At 36.2% G+C, this 20294-nt stretch overlaps 3 protein-coding genes across 4 annotated transcripts in view; 1 reads left to right on the top strand and 2 right to left on the bottom strand.

Moving 5' to 3' along the window:
* Positions 1–883: 883 nt before the first annotated feature.
* Positions 884–3296, bottom strand: cd28 (CD28 molecule). The gene is made up of 4 exons (XM_039683175.2): positions 3188–3296; positions 2368–2712; positions 1459–1607; positions 884–1306 (listed from the first exon to the last, which is right to left on the bottom strand). The coding sequence occupies exons 1-4, from the start codon at positions 3237–3239 to the stop codon at positions 1229–1231; spliced, it is 624 nt and encodes a 207-aa protein (XP_039539109.1). The 5' UTR covers positions 3240–3296; the 3' UTR covers positions 884–1228.
* Positions 3297–3909: 613 nt separating this feature from the next.
* On the bottom strand, positions 3910–6409 carry LOC148978366 (uncharacterized). Its single transcript, XM_089133633.1, has 4 exons — positions 6256–6409; positions 5665–5970; positions 4938–5062; positions 3910–4747 (listed from the first exon to the last, which is right to left on the bottom strand). Exons 1-4 carry the CDS (start codon positions 6347–6349, stop codon positions 4673–4675), a joined length of 600 nt encoding a protein of 199 aa, XP_088989759.1. The 5' UTR covers positions 6350–6409; the 3' UTR covers positions 3910–4672.
* Positions 6410–12595: 6186 nt separating this feature from the next.
* Positions 12596–20294, top strand: part of raph1a (Ras association (RalGDS/AF-6) and pleckstrin homology domains 1a) — a 65300-nt gene continuing 57601 nt past the window's right edge. For both annotated transcript variants that reach the window (XM_039683261.2, XM_039683260.2), the window contains exon 1: positions 12596–13057. The gene's annotated coding sequence lies outside the window, so the exon portion shown is untranslated. The remainder of the gene's footprint in view (positions 13058–20294) is intronic.

The raw sequence follows: 20294 nt of genomic DNA, 5'->3' as shown, positions 1-20294 counted from the left end.
CAAGCCACAAACTATTCTAGATAATGTCAACAGGTTTTATTTTCTTCACTACTAATAAGTCAAATAAATGAAGGATGTTAATGTCCTAGTTGTGGTGATTGGTGTTCGCTATTTAGATTTTTTGTAAATCGACCTATTGTCATTTCCACATCCTGTTGAAGCACTTTTAAATCTGAAAGCACAGCATGTTATTAAGTACTCATGTCCTGTTTATGTGATTGATAGTGGAGGTTCACAGAACTGTGACACATGTGTGATGACTTTGTCACATTTTTCTTCTTCATGCCTTGGCGACTTACAAAATAAAGAAGATTGATACTGACGGCGGACATATGTTCAACTTGTTTTTACTTATAAAAAAGCCATTACTATTTGTTGCATTACTTATTACGCTTACCAAATAAGGTTTCCTGACCTCTGATGTGATATTGAAACCCCCCAAAAAAATCAAGATAAGAAAAAAACAAAAAGACTTACAATAACCTGGTTGCACAAATGTGCACCTCACCCTACTGAAACTCGGTTGAAGCACCTTTTGCTTTTAATGTAGCAGCCAGTCTTTTTGAATAAGAGTCATGTCATGCCATGTCATATTGCGACTTGAGGATTATAATTGCTTTTTCAGTACGGGTTTGAATGCGTTTGGTTAATTCCAAACTGAGTTACATGCCTTATTAAAAATGTGTGCACACTTATACAACCAGCTCATATTATTCGTTTCTTCTTATTTTTTCCTTAAAAGTAGTATTTGTTTGTTTAAAAATCACACTAAAGGTGGAAAAATATAAATTTTAAAAGTCATGTGTGGACTTTTTTTATAATTAACCACATTTCATAACCACAAATTATTCTAGAAAACAAATTATGACACCATCTAGATATACATAAAAAATGATTCTTTATTCATTCCTATTATTTAACATTGAAAAAAAAAACAGATGATAAAACATAATTTTAAACCAAGTTTTAAACCATATATTTATTATTTAATTAATAATATTGTAAGAAAACAGAGCAAAAAAAGAACAATGATCAAAATGTTATGTACATGTGAATACATGCAGGTGAGAATACATGTGAGTACATGCAATTGTAAAACTCAGTAAGTACATGTCAATACATGCAGGAAAATAAGAATATTACATGTAAATACATGCAGGAGAAAATGACATGCAGGTACATGCAAGTGAGAATAATACATGTGAGCACATGCAAATGGGTAGATTCTCTAAAATTTCATATAGCTCTCTTTTTGGGAAAGCATAGGTGCCATTGATGAAGAAGCCCTCCATTTGCAGACGATCATCTGTGTTAGAAATTAGTGACATCTTAGTGACATATATTCACATTGTTTTCAAAATCTAAATTTGAGTAAATCTACCCAAAACTCAGCATATTGGTTGCTGGTGATCTGCCAAGTCTTTTAAAGAAAATCATTAGAATAGACATATTTCTCACCTGTAGAATAAAGCTGCAGGAAGTGATAATTAGAATGGCATATAGGAGTGGAAGTGGTCCCACGTCGTTTTTGACAGCTTCCCACTCGGATGATTTCCTCTGGCTTTGACTCTGGCTCACTGTGGATGCAGTGGGACAGTTTGGGGTTTCTAAAAAAGAAGATCAGTGATTACTGAAGTTGCCCTCAGGATGGCACCCTACCCAACCCAATACCCCTTTCATTGCCTTGAAAACTCTGTATGCAGACCTATGTGAATCATTTTTCTCATTTAAATATTTTATACAACGATTGGAATTTTTATGAGGCCTTGTACTTTTTAAAAACAGGAAGCCAGTGGCATATAACTGCTACCTTCTCTTCTTTGGTGATTGTTTTTTTTTTTCACTCCCTTTATGAGCCTACGTTAGCACTCGTCATAAAGAAATCTACATTTTCAAAGAAAAACATCATTCACACGTAAACTCAAAGTTTCCATGGGTGATATCAAAATGTGGAGCACAAAGCGCTGTAAATTTGAATGTGCGGGGAGGCCCCATTTCCACCTATCCGTCTTCAGGTAACCGCAACATATCCTGCTTCACGCTTTTATAGCCTACTCTCTGGCTCCCTCTAGAGTTTTAACAATGAACAATGGCTAAGGGTCTGTGAACATGAATACATTTTACTATTAAAATGCATGTTGGAAAGCATATTGGGATAAAAAAAAAAACAATTATAACACTTAAATGGCTTCTAAAAAGTATTGTTTGTCAATGCAACATCAATAATTGCTATTAGTAATATTAATAGAAAAATTCACAATTATTTATCGTTACAGACACAGACCTCTACATCAACAACTGTGTACAAAAAAGGTGAAACCTTGGGAAAACCACATGCAAGAGACTGAAAACAAGACTATCACCAACCTTGTATGTAAACAACAGTGCCGTTCCCAACCCCTCTGAGATATGGAGGTGGAAATAGAATCTCGATCTCACAGCGATAGAGGTCTGTGTCTTCCCCTCGGAGTCCAGTGATGATCATATCCACTCTTCCAGAGCTAATATTCCCTCTGCAGTTAACTGTGCCGTCTGTTGTAAAGTAGGGCGCAGAGAGGTTGACAAAACTGCTGCAGATCCTCTCTTGGCCGTGTAAACCTTTATACACAGATATCTGCATTTCCTCTGGCCATAACTTTATACTAAAGGAACAGTGGAGTGGGACTTCTCCCTCTTTTCCTTCCATGCGATAAGGCTGAGACACGCGTAGAGCTGGAAACAAAACAAAAGATGAATGAAACCTCAGATGATGCCTGAATTCTCACTAGATAAATTTTGGCTACTATTTTTTGTTTGTTTGTTTGTTTCATTTAGGTGATTATTGAACTTAATAACATATTTTTTTTAAGTACAAAACAGTCCAGAGTTTTAATCTGAATAACTGAATTATATTCCAACAGGAATTCTTGCTGAACATCCGGATCATGTTGGAAGTTGTAAATATAGGCCAAAGTTTGACCCACTTCACTTCAATTTTGCTAATAGCAACATTTTAACTGTCAAATAACAAAAGATAGTAGATAAGATCCTAATAAATTGTTATTAAAAAGTATTCCTAAAATGTACTATTACTATTCAAGCTGTTTTGCCACACTGCCCACAGGGGTAAAGCTGTTACTATCTACACTATCTGTGCCTGAAAAGCAAAGACACAACAACAAACATTTGAAGCCTAGCAGGTACTTACCGAATCCCAGTGGGATATATGTTATAACGGCTATAATAAGTGTGATAATCATTGTGGCATGTTATAATAACTGTGGAGGTATCCCCCCTGTCTCTTTATACTTGAGTGAGTTCTGGAAAGCTTTGTGACATCAGTAACGTGGCAGGAAACCTCAAGCTGACTGCAAATGCCCGTAAAGTGCTCAAAATTTTGCAAGTAATGTAGCCAATTTGCACAATATGTGTAATCAAGGGGAAAAAAAATTCAACGAGCAGAATGAGACTTGAGCAAAAACAGTACAATAGCAGTGGAAATGGAAAATTTGGTTAAGGTGGTTTGTGGTTTGACTCTCAGCCTATCATAAAGCCAGGTGGTCAAGAGATTATTTGACTCTGAATTTATGGAAAATATTAAAATCGGTACACTTGAATGCAGAATCGGCACTTTCGAAATTAGTTCATTAAACTGGTCAGAATACTGAATTTGCTGATCACTTGCAAATTGCATCATTTCAGATTATAAAGAGTCTTGAAAACGTATGTCTTTTGTGAGAGCTTTTCATTAAAGACATAAAATGGAAAGATGAAATATTATTCAGTTTAATCAATATTTTATAATGGTATCAAAGTTTCATTTTATTCCGTTGGGTCAAAATTTTGGGGTGTTTTATCTACTATGTGCATTGATGTAATTCAACTTATGTCTCTTGGGGGAGTGTTGTTCATTAAAGACACAAAATGAAAGGATGATGAAATATCATTTCGTTTAATCTGGATTTTATTACTGTATCAAAGTTTCACACTTTTAAGGGGTTTTACCGACTTTGTTCTTATATTAAAATTGAAAGCATTTGATATAATGCATTCATTGTGCACATATACCGTGCATGCTGTTCTGTGAAACTAAGATTGCCTTTGCTACTAAGGTTATTGTTATCGTTAACATAAACACAATGTACAGATCCTGCAGTGAATCTCACAAGACATTTTGCAGAACAATGGTTACCGCCACCCACCACCCTACTCTTTTTTCATGTCATTTCCTGTCTCTGCCGTCACTAACAAATTATACTTATATAATATTACATGCCGCTATTGACACTAGTGCAGGTTTGCATATTTCTAATAAGTGCAATAGTGTAATTACAGATAAAGACACTAAATATATATATAATGCAGTTCCAAAAAACAAACAAAATTATTTTATTGTCTTGTGCAAAAGATCTTGATTGTATTGTTTCTTTGAATGAATTCAAATTCTTAATGGCAGAATGAAAGCTGTTTGCAACAATACAATGAAACACAGGTTTCCATTAAAGTCAGGGCATCATAGTGTTCCAGAGTAAATATATATACATATATGAACATACAGCAATAGATACAAGATCTGTTAAATACACTCTGTCTTGTTTGACTGGCAGTTCTGCTCAGCTGACTGGAGGTACAAATGTAATAGTCGATGGAAGATGTGCTACATTGGTGATGTTTGCTGCATGCTGGATGCTCATCAGCGTCGCCTGAATCCTCCTGGTCTTGTGTTCATGTAGGGGTTCTCAGGTGGCTTGGTGTGATTCAGTTTACGCTGAAATAAAAACAGCATTTCAGCAATTTCATAGAGCTAGCGCATCGAGCAAATATTTAAATCTTGATTTTGTGAGATTCCAAATATGAACTCTTTAGCATTGGTTCTGGATTTATGTAGGACATGTACTTGCTGCAAAGAACTGCAAATGCAGGTAAGCGTGTGGTTGCAGAATGACATAGATACTCACGGCGAAGTAACAGATGACGACTGTGATGAACAGGTTGTAAAAAATGATGATCCCATAGCAAATAGAAAGTGGCAGTGGCATATGCTGCTCAGTGGGACAAGGTAGTTCTGTGGGATGCTGAACATCTGAAATCATATAAATAATACTGAATTAACCAAATGTAGGCCTTACTTTACACTTTCTGTAAAAGTGTTGTTTCAGTATAATATTTCAGTATGCCATAATCTGCAATGCATTAAGGGGATATTTCAGTTTTTTTGGGAAATAGGCTCATTTTACAACTCCTTCAGAGTTAAACAGTTGAGTTTTACCATTTTCGTATCCATTCAGCCGATTTTCTGATATTTAAAAGACTATCAGTAACCAGACAGTTTCTGGTCCCATTAACTTCCATAGTAGAAAAAAATATATACCATGGATGTCAATGAAATCAGAAACTGATATTCTTCTAAATATCAGAAAATCACGCTGAATGGATTCGAAAATAGTAAAACTCTCAACTGTTTAACTCTGAGGGATTGTAAAATGAGCCTATTTCCAAAAAAAAGTGGAGTATCCCTTTAAGTAATCAAGCGAAAAACAGCTTGACTGCAATGCTGGTCTTAGGACTTGGGAAACCAGCAGGTCAGGTTGGTTTAAGCAGGGGACGTGACCAATGACAGGTGAGTTTTGTCACTAATCAAAGCATAAATGTCAATTAAAATGATTTCATTGCATCTTGTTTTACCTTTAATGAGCAGAATAGTCTGGGACGTTACAGACATGCGTATGGTGTCATTGTGGATTTTGCAGCTGTAGAGTCCTGTGTCATTGGCTTCAGTCCTTAGAATCATATATGAGACAGAGGAGTTTTGTTTGGACACCTGAAATCGCTGCTCTGATTGATGAGTGTTTTTTCTCATATCTGTTGAGTGCAGTTCTATATGTCCCTTGTGTAGACTGATGGATATGTGTTTTTCATCCTCTGCAAGATCAGGGCAGGACACAAGTGCTGTTGCATTTTCATCCACTCTTTTTATTTGTATTTTACTGCCTGAAAGGTAAAAGCATACATGCACATTTTATTTTTTTAAAAGACGAAGATTGAGGATGTGGTGCAGTGTGCAGGGAGCGGAGTCGGCGGGTTCCACCACTGTTGATTTAATGCAAAGTTTTATTTTGTAATATCAATTGCACTAAATATTATAAAACCTCTCGTTTTGATTCATATTTTGGAGATGCTCAGTTCACTCTGTTAAGAATATCACGAGGACACATTCTGCACACCACGTAAATCAACTTGCACAACTGAATTAAGAAGCAACAGGAATTCTCAAACCTTTGTCGAGATAGCAGTCTGAGGAGGATTCAGTAAGTTCAGGATGGAAGAGGGTAAGGAGAATAGCCATTGCAATGATCCGCTGCTCAAGCATTTCTGCACTGCTGCTCCGAGCACGTGAGAACAGGGAAATATGACTTCAGAACCTTTACAGACAGATTCACGAGTCAAAGGGGGTGGGGGCTGTCCTACCTGCATCACAATTTAACACTATAGGGTAGCCTACTGAGGAAAGCAGCCAAACATTTGACAGGCTTCTTAAATGGCTGCATGAATTTTGTACAATCTTTTTTTTTTTTTTCTGAAAAATTAAGTTCACCTTTCGTTCTTAACCCTCCTGTTACCCTCAAATCTGAAAACACTTTTTTACCACTTTTTATCAATTTGACCCCAGTAATTTAAACCTCCCCAGTAATTTAAACCTCCACAATATGATTTTTTTTGTTACAAAGGTTTATGTCTTAGTTGACTACTTAAGTAACCTTTTAAGTTGACATCCACCCATCACCCCCTCCCTAACCCCTTATACACTGACAACGACAATGGACAAATTTACAAATCAACATAAAATCTTACTGATTTGACCTAAAATTGGAAAAGTATAAATATATTGGGTGTTTTGTAATATTTCTAAGTAGCCTATAGATTTTTGTAATCTATAACATTTGGAGAAAAAAACTATTTATTTTATCAAGGATTGTAACATGAGTTATGTTTGGGGTCAATCTCACAAAAATGATGTTTTCTCCTCCCAAATGCACAGGAAAGAATTATTAGTTATTTTGAAAATTATGTCACGTCATGTGAACTAATTGTAGTTCTCGCAATACGGTTCTGTTTGGTTAGAGCCCTAAAACAGAGGGATGTTTTTTGAATATGATATTGAATATGTAAAATTTACAATGAACATTATAAATGAAAATTATAACGTTATAGTGACCTCAATAAAATAACCAAAACAAATGTGTGGGAAATTTTGATATTTTTTTTTCTGTTTTATTACACATTTAAAAGAGCCTGGTGTCAAATTGACCCCACACTCTAAAAAATGCTGGGTTGTTTGAACCCAAATTTGGGTAAAATATGGACAAACCCAATTGTTGGGTTAAAAATGTAATTTAAAAATTAAAATTTGAAATTACATTTTTAACCCAACATTTGGGTTTGTCCATATTTTACCCAAATTTGGGTTCAAACAACCCAGCATTGTTTAGAGTGCAAGGAACACACGAAGCTACAAAATGTGTACGGGACTTTTGAAAAAATATTACCAGGGTGATTTTATGTTTACAGTTTATGTTTACAGAAAATTAGGAAAAGTCATTAAATCTAAAGCAAAAAAAAAAAAAAAATGTTTTTTCAGACGTTAAACATTAAATGGGGTCATTAAAACAGTGAGTATAAGGTGAATATTGACAATGCTTCTTGAATCATGTTTCACTTTATATTTCTGCATAAAAGAAGAAACAAAGAAAAAACATAGCTGTGGGACATAGTTCTGCAAGCATGGCTGGGAGCATCAGACCAAATGCTATTTGAAATATTTGATTTTAGTCAAAATAGTTGAAAAATCATAGAGACAATTTTTTGTAATGTGATTTGATTGCTCATAAATTTTGACCAATGGGTGGCGCTCTCATCAAATGGATTTGGTGTGGTCAGTGTGAGGTGACAGTAACACACTAAGTTTTGTATCAATATGCCAAAAATATTTACAGGATGAGTTCGGCATCATTTCAACAATAATGTGTTATTCGAGTCCAGTTTGGTCAATCAAAAAGCTTTTAATAACTTTTTTGCTGGCATGGTCTGAAGATGATCTGAGTGGAATTTGGTGAAAATCAGATCAACAGTATAGGACTAGGAGGAGTTTGAAAAAGTAGGATTTTAAAGAAAATTCAAAATAGCGGACAGCAATGTATGTCATAATTCGTATCGTTGTTCTCGGTATGACTCGGGGAATCTATCAAGACCAGTTTCATTAAAATAGGTGAAGTTATTATAAAGCTATTATTGTTTTTTTACATTTCATTATACATTGACTGCTGTCTCTAAACATTTTGAGTTGCTACCTTCAAGTCATGGTCACATACCAAGTTTCATAACGATATGCTTGTGCTTTAATAAAATATCGCATTTAACAATAAAATGGCTGACATGGAAAAATTGGGTACCATTCGGCTGGTACGTTGCACACTGAATCAAAAGACACTCCAAGCTGTTCAAAAGTTATAAGCAAAAATGACCACGTTTCAGATCTCCTGACCACTAGGTGGCACTGTGCTAAAACGCTACATGTAGCTTTAGGTCATGCTTCTGATGACATGTACTTAGTTTAGTCTGAATACACTAAAGTGTGGGGAGATACAGCCTCATGTCTATTTTGGTGTACCCCTCCACAAATTTGTTTATGTGCCATAAAAGGAAGTTTTTGTCTATCAAAAATCATTTAATAACGTTTTGCCAGCGCGGTCTTAATGCAAACCGCCAAAAAATAGCTTTTTTTCAAACAATTCAAAATGGCAGGAACATCTTCGAAAATGATTGAAAATGCATTCGAATCTTCTTAAGCCAAATATCAAAGAAAAGTTTATTATAAACATGAGTGGTAATTTGGATTATTGGTGATTGAGTTAGAGGGATTGAATTTAGACTCCAAAATTGGAGTGGTTAATGTTTCGACTGTCCTCTATCTGTGTGCCAAATTGAATCTTTTCCCCTCAAATGATTCCATGAGCTGCCATAGACTTGCTGTAGGCTAGATGAAGAAAACTAACTGACACAATAAACTCAGAATAGATATTTTCCAAACTTCATGTGTAAGGTCTTTAAATGATGAAATGATAATTCATGAAGTGAGTCATTTAAACGATTGTGGATTTTTACATAATGAGGTTGATTAGTTTTTTTCTTCACTTTTTTTTTTTTTTTGCATTGACACTTCTCGGCACTCTTCTGCAAGTGACACCTTTCACATACAAATCCAATGTCTGCAGTGCAGCATTTCAGAGGAAGTGAACGATAACAAAAGGAAAGAAGAGGTGCCGCCTGCAGTGTTGTGGTAACATTTTACATTTGTGGTTACAAGTACATTTTATCATCAGCATTTTGTAACATTCTGCTACTGTTGACTGCATTTACGAGCAAGCAAACGTTTCTCTATACCTCTGATCCAGTTTTGATTCTCTATAAGCTGATTAAAATAATGTACTTACTGTTTAAATAAAGATCTGATCGGTAATGTTTGCAATATCCAAATAAAATATCAAAGTAGTAAATAATTACTAACTGTTTAACCAAATCAGTATTTCTAAGGAAAATCATACTTTGATTATCAACAATACAAAAAATTATCCCATAATTTAGTCACCCTCAAGCCATCCTAGGTGTATGACATCGCTATGTCACGACCAATTCATACAAGTGAGTAAAAGGTGGCTAATTCGAACGACCTTACTCGTAGGAACTTGTACGATTTGTCTAAACCCCAATGATGGGTAGGTTTAGGGGTAGGGTCAGGGGTTCGTCATTTGTACGAATTAGGCACCTCGTAAAAATTCGTATGAATTGTCTTGAGATTGGGTTGGACTTTCTTTGTTTAGCCAAGCACAGATATATATATATATATATATATATATATATATATATATATATATATATATATATATATATATATATATATATATATATAATATCTGGCTCTTCCAAGCTTTATAAAGGGATAAAATAGTAAGTAAAATAGTCCAAAAAGTGTTTCTATCCATCATAAAAGTAATCCATACAGCTCAGGTGGTTAATAAAGTCCTTCTGCAAAGTCCTAAATGCAAAGCAGTGCATTTGTGTATGAAAATGATCCATATTTATTCATTTATAAACTATAATCACTGCTTCCGGTAACGGAGTTACTCTGACCTGACGCATGACTTAGGATGTGGATGAAGTATAAGCATGAAGGCATGGAGTATAAGCTTAGATAAGAATAAGCTCTTCTGGCTTAAACAAATAGGGCTGAGCAACAAACATTTCTCTTTAAAAATTCTCATTTTTGGCTTCTCATTCATGACCGGCGTTGTTTTGCTCTATCCTCTGCTCTTCCGCATTCGTCAATAAGCCATGTGTCGGGTCAAAGGTCACTCTGCCGCTGGAACTAGACTTGTGTGCGGCCATTACTGCAAAGCCGGAGATTATAGTTCATTAAAATTAAGAAAATTGATTACTTTTATGATGGATGGATGCACTTCAAAATCTCAGTTACTTATAAAGTTTGGAAGAATGAGGATATTTTTAAATATCATTCTGATGGTGTTTGGCTGAAAGAGGAAAGTCATAAAACCTAGGATGGCTTGAGAGTAAGTAAATTATGGGATAATTTTAATTTTTGGGAGAATTAACTCTTAAAACCAGATTTGAAAATCACTTGCAGTAACAGATGTAACCACTAACTGGCAGAATACACATCGTGTCTCCAGCACCTTCCTGTCTTGCTTGGTTAAAATTTAAGAGGCTATTGAAATTCACTTTCTAGCACGTTTTATATATATATATATATATAAAAAAAAAAAAAAAATATATATATATATATATATATATTACTATTTTGAGCATTTTCAGTTTTAAAATGGCTTTGCTCTGTTCCTTTAGTGAATGCAGAGCACATACATCTTCACTAAGAATCGAGACAATAATGTAGACCACAGGAATATGGTCATGCTGAGATTGTAGTGGTCTCAGTTTCACATAAGGTTGATGAGTCACACTTGTGTGATGTGGTTAGCCTGCAGGCCGTCTTTTCTTCATACTCATCTTATTTCTTACCCCTTTGATCCCCCATCGTATCTATACGTCCCACTTGTGGCATCACCTACAAACTTGTGCAGAGGCATGTCACAAAGTTATGCATTCAAAAGTTTGAGGTCAGTATAGACTTTTAAATGTTTTTGAAAGTAGTTTTCCTATTCTCACAAAGGCTGCATTTATTTGATCAAAAATAAAACTAATGTTTTGCCATATACTGTTAAAATGTAATATCATTTTTTTTAACAGGTCTATATTTTAAAATGCCATTTATTTCGGATATATAGCAAAGCTGATTTTTCGTTCAGAAATCATTAATATGATGATTTGGTGCTCAAGAATCATTGTCTATAAAAGGATTTGATATAGAAATCTTTTGTAACATTCTAAATGTCTTTACTATTGCATTTAATAATGCATCTTTACTATCTTTACTATCTATCTTTACTATCTTTACTATTGCATTTAACTATCCTTGTTGAATAGAAGTTTTTTTTTTTTTTTTTTTTTAATTGGTCACACTTTAGATTAGGGTCCAATTCTCATTGTTAACTAACTATATGACCTTTGCCTCAATAAACTCTGATTATTAAAGACTGATTGTTAAGTTATTGTTAAGTTTAGGTATTGGTATGGGATGTAGAATATGGTCATCCAGAATAAGGCATTAATATGTGTTTTTATGAGTTCTAATAAACAGCCAATATCCCAGTAATATGCATGCTAATAAGCAACTAGATAATAGTGAGAACTGGACCCTAAACTAAAGTGTTACTAAAAAAAAAAAAAAAAAAAATGCTGATAGAATTTTTTTTAACGATAGGCCACAGTATATTAATTTTTAATCAACAATAGTACTGTTATTAAGTTATTTAATTTCAAATATGCCTAGTTTTATTATTTACCACTCAACTATAAATTTAAATATTATAAACATATAATAAAATCTTTATGGTTACACTTTAAGGTTTCATTTGTTTACATTAGTTATTGTATTTACTAACATAAACTAACCATTAGCAAAACAGCAAAACATTCGTTTCTGTATTTGTTAATCTTTGTTAACGTTAGTAATACAAATACAGGGCATTAACTGTTAACAAATTTGAGCTTTGAACTTGATTTTAGTAGCCTAAATATTAATATTAACGATTAATAGCTATATTTATTAACATTTATGTTGTACTTTTTAGCCTACTCTTTTAATTGACTTTGTAACTTTGTATCATCTTTTTAAATTTCTTTAATAACTGTTTTAATTTTCCTTGCTTTTATTTTGTGATTATTTTAATTCCTTTCTGTAAAGCACTTTGAATAGCCGTAAGCTAGTGTACGAAATGTGCTATAAACTTGCCTTGTCTTGTAGAAGTGCAGTTCATTATTAGTTCATGTAATGTCAGCCCATTTAACTAATTAACTAATGAAACCTTATTATAAAGTGTTTCCAACTTTAGTGTTCTGCTTGTAATATGTTAATCGTCAGGGTAAGGGACGCCACAGGCTATAGCCAAATACGAGATAAATAACGTTAGCCTATTGTGCTCCGAAAATTTCCTATAGCCCATAGAAAATGCGGCCTTAATGTAGCTGTCAAAGCACATTAGCCTACATATATGCTGCATTTTTTTAATGGGAAAGCCATTGTGTCAGAGCGCCAGTGAGTCGTATTTCCATGCCTTGCATGACGTCACAACGGGTAGGGCGCAATCACATGGATTTCGGGGCTGGACAGGAAACGGAGACGCCAGGAACGCGCATCGGTCCGCAGCTCAGAACGGGAATGGAAGCGGGAGAGAAACGGGAGGCTCGCTCGTCTCATCATCATCATCATCACCACCACCATCCTCATCCTCAAATATAAGCTGCCCCCCCCAGCGAAACCCCAATTTAATTGCAGGACCTGGGATTCTGTCGGTGGATTTGCGCAACACATCAGCGGCTTTTTTCCATTGTTACCGTTTCCTTCGGACAAGACAGAAGCCGCAGAACCGTCGGCTGCTTTGCGACAGTAAGTGCTTACTCTTTATTTACTCGCTGCTGCATGCGACCTCTTTTTGAAACAAAGACATTAATGAACCGAGCACACGAGCATTGGCTTGTGCATTTTACACTGGCTGTGTATTATTAGCTCATTAGGATCTGATACACAGAGGAAAATCCAGGGAACAGCCCTGAAATTCAGACAGCTGTGCTGTGCCTTCATGTCTGAATATCAGGGCTGCTCTCTGTGTAAAAAACCCCCCCTTGTATTCGATATTAAAATACTGAAACGATTAATGGTAGTCTACATTTTGCTGATTTGTCAAGTGTTTGCACTATAAAATAAAGAATCTGAAATTATGAGGCGAGGTTAATCAGTCTGTCAAATAGAGGATGGTGCATCTCCATCTATCTGAATAGCCTACATCTGCTGTTGTTACGGATCTTGAGGCTGGTTGAGATGTTAGCCTGTCTGGTCTCGTTTCTGCTGTTATTGGTGTTTTTCACCCCTCATTGTACCTGGTGGAGTGTGTTCTGCAGTAACACATACTGCACACAGATGAGCTGTTGCCAATTTGGACCTCCCCTACACACACACACACACATATACACACACACACACACTTCAGGCTCCACCCTTTGCCGTGACAGCTGTGGGTTTAATGCTAGTCTTGGTGCCTGTGCAGTGGAGGCCTAATTTCACACACATTTGTCCATCTTGTCTGAGATTGTGTATACTTTTACTTTAGCGAATATTTATTTTGGAAATTTTCCTTAAAATTAATGGTCATTTAACATTAAATGAGGTACGCTGTAACAATGAATCCTGCCATTAAATAGTTTTTCAGCATGTAAACAATAAAACAGTTTACATAACAAAAATGCATAGCATGCATGATCAAACTGTTTTTGGCCAACAATGTATGTCAAACGTAAACAAATTTACATCATCGACAACAAAAAATACTTTAGGCTAATACTTTAATTCAGCAAGGATTTATTAAATTGTTTTTATTTGTCTTGCCTCCTGATTAATTGTATTATGGTTTCCACAAAAATATTCATAATTTTCAACATTTATATTAATAAAATACAATTTGCTTGAGCAGCAAAATCAGCAGATTAGAATGATTTCTGAAGGATCACGTGAAGCTGAAGACTGGATTAATGAAGCTGAAAATGCCTAGATTTCCTATAATAGGAATAAATTACTTTTAAAAATATATTAAAATAGAAAACAGTGATTTTAAATTGTAGTTCTATTTCACAATATTATAGTTTTCTGTATTTTTGTTTAAATAAATGCAGCATTAGTGAGCAAAAGAGACCTAAAACAAAACATACAGACCCCCAAAGAGGAGTAGTGTGTAGTGGCCTTTTAATGCTACTTTAACAGTAGATTGCAGATGACTGTCATATAAGAATGTACTATCATGTTTCATATGCATCTTTGATGAATTGAGTAGAGGCTAGCAGACTGGAAGAGCTCAGATCTGAAATGTGTATCACTGCATTCATACTGTATATAGAGGAAATATTCTAATAGCAATCTCTTTGCTTTAGATTTTGGAAGCTTCACTGCTCTTGCTGCTGGTAATGCATTAAACTTGAGATTTATTTCTCCTGCACAGACTGCTGTTGCTTCAGTGAAATCCAGTGGGGGCAGTAGAATATGTGCTGAGAGGGATTCAAAACAATGAAATTGTTTTGCTTTTTATATAGGAATGGGACATTTTTGTTCAATGTTGCTATACGGTTCCCAAAATGCATTGTTAATTAAATGAGGCCCCTAAAATGCATTGTTAGTGGTATGTTCCGAAATAATTCTCATTACCTCTCACCATATGTGTGCAGCAGCAAGCCAGTGTCCATTCCCACCGGATCCCTCTTTCTAGAGCTGGCCTACTATACCAGAATGACGTCAAGTGATTGTGAAACTAGGGTGGATGCTGGCAGTGTGGACCCTGGGGTTCAAATGCAGAGAGTCTAGCGGCCTGGATCTTTTTCTGCTTGACAGACTCTTTGTTCTAAGTGATCGTAAATGAGTCCCGATAAAGATCCAGGTTTTCTGTGTTGCTGACCTTTGCAGCATGAGCCGATATCTGACGGCTCGCACTGCACCCACTCTCAGTGCTGAAACTGGAGACGACTAGGGGGCTCTTCAGGACGTAGGAGAAGAGCAGACGAAGAGGAAACGGCCAGCTAGGATGAAAGGGAGTGAAGTGATTTAAATTAATAGCGTCCCACGAGTCCCGGACGAAAGGACGTCCTTTGTTGGGGCAGGAGCAGGTCAACCTGGCGCATCAATCTTCAGTGCAGCACAAGTGCAATATTGCTAATGTTTCGTGAGTGAGGGAGGACTTCGTGCCAATTTGAATCAGCTCATTTAGGTGACATCTGCTCTATAGCAGCCGAATGTATTGTCAGGTGTGTGTGATCTGTCATCGGCTTAGTTTCGCTCATGAATGGCACTTGTCTGACTCTATGCAGATGTTCGCTCCCTTGGATATTAATACAGACATTAGACCAGAGCCTGATTTGTCATCAGAATGATTTGTAATATAACCCCCCATTTCCATAACACTGTAAACCTGACAAGGTGGTACGAGGTGACTCATGTCAGAGTGTTTGTACACATGGCCTGTTGAGCTTTGCATTGTGACCCAATGTTTTATTTAGGCGTGTTTGGTTCTGTATTATGTTCGCATCTTACAACAATGGCAGATTTTGCCCCCTTTGCATTGGCTTCCCTTCTAACAGCACTGCTTACATTGTAACCTGCCTATATTGGGTAAAAGATTAAAAGTGTTTACAGCCTCTCAACCAGTGTTGTTTTAGAAACATTGGCAGCTGCCACAGGCAGTGATACGGCTTCATCTGTGTGTGTGTGTGTGTGTGTGTGTGTGTGTGTGTGTGTGTGTGTGTGTGTGTGTGAGAGAGGTAAACTGTTGGAGAGGGAGATTCATTGCGTTCATGCACTCAATTTGCTATCAAAATGCTTGAATTATTTACAATGACCAAAACTGAAGCAGCAACAGATCTTTTCTTCCCTATTGTGATGTGTAGTGAAATGATTATTGAAAAAGAGCAAATGCCAGTCAAGGACTTGGTTCTGTGCATCGGTTGTTGATTAGGTTGAGGCAGATCTGAATGTGAGCTTTCAGTCGATTGCAAGAAAGAGTTTAAGCAATGATCGGAGAAGGCAAACTGCACCAGAGAGAAGTCAGTCATTTGTAAAGCAAGATCTGTTAATGAAATTTTTAATTTACGAGGTCAAACCAATGCGTGGAAGAATTGATCGCAATAAGATCTATAACATGTATTTAGAAAATAGATGAATTTTTATGTCATGCTGCCTTCAATATGAAGTGTATGTTTTCAGTGTTACAGTAATTTGACCAGTTTTACTGTAATTTGCAGTGGACTAAAATAAGCCATTTGTAGATTGTTTGTTTGTTTCCCCCGAAAAGAGGAAGTATTGTGGTTCTGTGGTTCTTTAAATCATAACAAACATCAAAACATTAAAACATCTCGACCAGCACAGAAACATGAGCCCAGCCAATGGTGTGAGTTTGGGGGCAGGACTATCTGATTGACCAATGGTAAATGGGGTTGGAAAAAGCTTGTTTGAAAACAAACATAATTTTTGCAATTCCATTTGGAGACATTAATGGCACAGAAATGACATACTCCCAAAAGCTTCTTTGTCATGCTTTCTACCACATGATGAAATGCTGTTGCTGAAAACATAATTTACTTAACCCTAAAACCGTATTCTGGACAAATGTGGGCAAAATAGTTTTGATTTATACTTTAAATACGTCTCTTGATCTGAGCGGTACAAGACTTGGCTACTTTTCCTAAGTTTGCCTCCTGAACACACACAGTGTTTTTTTTTTGACTCATTTCTACAATGTTAAGGGGGTGAAAAAAAACCCCTCCTTAATCCTGTATTTGGTTAAAAAATGGGCACCCATAGAAATGTATGGGAAAAACTGTAATTTAGAGCATTCTAAAATAAGCCAAAACAAGACACCGGGTGACAGCAAAGTCACTTCATCTTTAGGTTTTAGCTCTAAGAACTTATTGGAATGATATTTTAATGTAGTTAAAAAAATTTAAAAAGAAAACATAAAAATAATCATAATTTACATAGAAAATATGGTACTTTTTGAAGTAAATAAATTCAAAAATACCCCCAAAATAAAATAAAAAAACCACCATAAATGGATAGACAAAACTTTATCGAAGACAGTGATATAACATTCATAATAAATAAAAATCCCCTGTGCCCATATTTATCCACAACTATAAGGGCTGTAAAGTTAATACGGTTTGAGGGCTATGACATATTGTTGGAAAATACATTTTTAAAATAATGCCCTGATAATTTAGGCTGTCAATCTAAGTCACTGCATATCCGATTGGAATCCGATCAGATTAAGCAAGTGTGAATGGCAAAAAAATCATATGAAATGCAATTTTTACAAATCTGTTTGGAGCTATTTATATGTGGTTTGAAATCTTATTCAAATCTCATTTATTTCAATCTATTTAAGTCTGACTGCTCTGATTGGATTTCGCGTGGTTTATGTGGCTTTCTAATGGCACGTAAAAGGTAAACGTCAGATGTTGTTATGGAACAACAAGGTTAAAGTATTAATTGCCGGACGAGCAAAAATAACAATATAACAGAGACATGTTTTGCTGCCATGGAAAACATGTCAGCACAACAGCACTTAATAAAGCCAGTAAGCCACGTGGACTAGCCTCCTACAGTTCTGCCGCTGTCTGAGAAGACGCAGTAGTCCAGCGGAGCAATACACATTGTCATGTTATAATTAAAGACAACATCTGTTTTCCAATACCACTCCATGTTGATGTTGTTGTTTTTGGCATATACCTGCGCCAACGCTAGGTCATTGCCATACAATCCAATACGGTTATTCCCAAAAACCGAAAGAGCGGCATGGACACACAAATCAGATCTGAACAGTTGCGATGCACAATGTGGATGTCAGTTAGATCAGATTCCAGTCGGATACACATAATTGGATATGGACGTACCTTGGTTTTTGAGTTAAGCTATTTTAATTGCGGCTGTGCCCAGTGATCTGTTATGAAAAGCATTATAAACAGCTGATTAAATATGATCCACACCTCAGAGCTTTACTTGAGTGTTCTACGTCTCACTTATTTATTTCACCTTATATATCCTCTTTGACAAAAGGTGTGTTCACATTTACCATTCAGATTTTGACAGACGAAAACGGCTCATTTAAATAGGAATCCGCGCAATTGAAAATTTCACACGAGGGCGAAGAATTTCACCACGCTCACCCTCATGCTGTTGCAAACCTGTATGACTTGGCAAGAAAGTAATTTGTATAAAATAAAGGTGAGTAAACAATGACAGATTTGGATTTTTGGGTTGACTAATTCTTTAAGATCGCAAAGTGGTTCTATTTAACAGGCTGCAGCCTTCATTTGAGCTCCTTTAGCCACTGACAGTCAATGAGATTAAGTGTCACATTATACTGCTGCCAAGATTTTATGGACACAGTTGACCTTGGCAGCCTTCATCCCCACGTCCCTCTGAGAGGAGTGGCTGTTTCCCACTGGACACGAGCTAAAGGGAGAGAAGGAATGAATAACCAGAGTTCTATCAGTTCTGCTCAAGGACTACCATCAGCCGAGTGTGAAGTGACACTCTCAATGTGTGCTGTTTGTCCTCCTTTTGTGCATAACTGACTGAAGTTTCTCTGGCCTTGCATTCCTCAGGAGTGCTTCAGAAATGCAATACATGTGATTCTTGTTATAAGGCACCGTATTAAAGGATAATGCACAGTCAACTGAACTGCTCATTACAAAATAAACCAGATGGAGTAATCAGGACCCCAATGCGAAGGAAAGGTGTCTTGTTGTAACACCCGGAATAGGGTGGAGTGGTAACGCCCTGATGATTGTATATTATCCTTCTTATTGCATGGCCACTTATGAAATAAATATTTAAATTACATATTGATTTGAGTTATTTTGTTTCATTATGTGAAAAGAGAGAGACTGTACAAGAGCTGAAACCACAGCTAGGATATCAGTCAGTGGCCCTTATGGTAGGGTAGACGTAATATTACTTTTCATTAGACATATATTGATAATATTTGTAGGGGCAGTCATGGCCTAATAGTTAGAGAGTTAGACTGGTAATCCGATTCTCAACACTTACTGGAAGTGACTAAGAAAGGCACCCAATCGCGCCCTGGGCCATGCTGCAAAAATGGCTGCCCACTGGTCTGGTTATGTGTATCTATGGTTTGCTGTGTGTGTGTGTTTACTACTCACTGCTCCGAACGTGTGTAACTTGAACTCGTTTTTGAGTATGGGTTACCATACTTGGCCTTCACAAACATGTCACCTTAATAGTGTAAAACCCCCATTTTATTAGCACACAAAAATAAAAACAAACTAACAAATGGCCTTGACTTTACGGTGTGTTATGCAGTTTAGTGGTTAGGTATTATACCAAATTACTAGTTTGACAGCAGAATGATTTTTGTTGGTTTTTTGTAATTGTTGTTCCACATTATTGATGTTCAGTGCTGATAGAGAGCTTTAAATGTGTTTGTGGTGAGGCAGATTTGCCTTTAGCGCTTTCTGAAATGGTTGTAAGTTCGAGGAGATGTTTCTTTATGTCTGTCAGTGCTGTAAATCATCAAATTGTGTTGAAGTTGTCTGCAGTTGCATATGTTGATGAAATGTGGTAAGTAGTTTGTTTGTATGCCATGATATTTTGATGATTCATACTGTTGCCACCTGAGCAGCTTTTGTTTCGGTAGATAGGTGGAACAATGCCTCACCCAATGTAAATACACATGGGTGTATTTCAGCCATATGTATTTCAACATGTTCCAGCCAATCAGCTCTCCTCCTCCTCCGGCAGTGTGCAGATATGGTTTCAGTAAAAGGTGAAGAACAGTTTAGTAAGATGTAGTGTGTAATTTCTATACTGTCTGGTTGTGACATCACATGGTCTAATCTGCTTGTTTGAGAGGCCCAACTTGGCAACATTTGGCACCAATGATATGAGTTTGGAATGGGACTAAATTTTCATTTGAACATAAGTCTCTTATGTTCACCAAGGCTGGGTTTCAGAACTCAGAACCCAAAACTTTATCGTCAGTCTAAACGGCTTTGATTGAGACCATGCTCAGAAAATGGCTCTTTTCGGATTTTGTCACATTATTACGCCATCGTGTGACGAAATA

The sequence above is a fragment of the Pimephales promelas genome, chromosome 7, assembly GCF_988280905.1.
Source record: "Pimephales promelas chromosome 7, fPimPro1.hap1.1, whole genome shotgun sequence".
Classification (NCBI taxonomy): domain Eukaryota; kingdom Metazoa; phylum Chordata; class Actinopteri; order Cypriniformes; family Leuciscidae; genus Pimephales; species Pimephales promelas.
This window is presented reverse-complemented; position numbering and strand designations above follow the sequence as displayed.

Coding starts and splice junctions, on each gene's coding strand:
- cd28 (XM_039683175.2), bottom strand. CDS start 3,239: ATGATTATCACACTTATTATAGCCGTTATAACATATATCCCACTGGGA. Junction 2,713..3,187: donor ATATATCCCACTGGGATTCG/GTAAGTACCTGC, acceptor TTTTGTTTCCAG/CTCTACGCGTGTCTCAGCCT. Junction 1,307..1,458: donor CCTGCAGCTTTATTCTACAG/GTGAGAAATATG, acceptor TTTCTAACACAG/ATGATCGTCTGCAAATGGAG.
- LOC148978366 (XM_089133633.1), bottom strand. CDS start 6,349: ATGCTTGAGCAGCGGATCATTGCAATGGCTATTCTCCTTACCCTCTTC. Junction 5,063..5,664: donor GACTATTCTGCTCATTAAAG/GTAAAACAAGAT, acceptor ATATGATTTCAG/ATGTTCAGCATCCCACAGAA. Junction 4,748..4,937: donor TCGTCATCTGTTACTTCGCC/GTGAGTATCTAT, acceptor TTTTTATTTCAG/CGTAAACTGAATCACACCAA.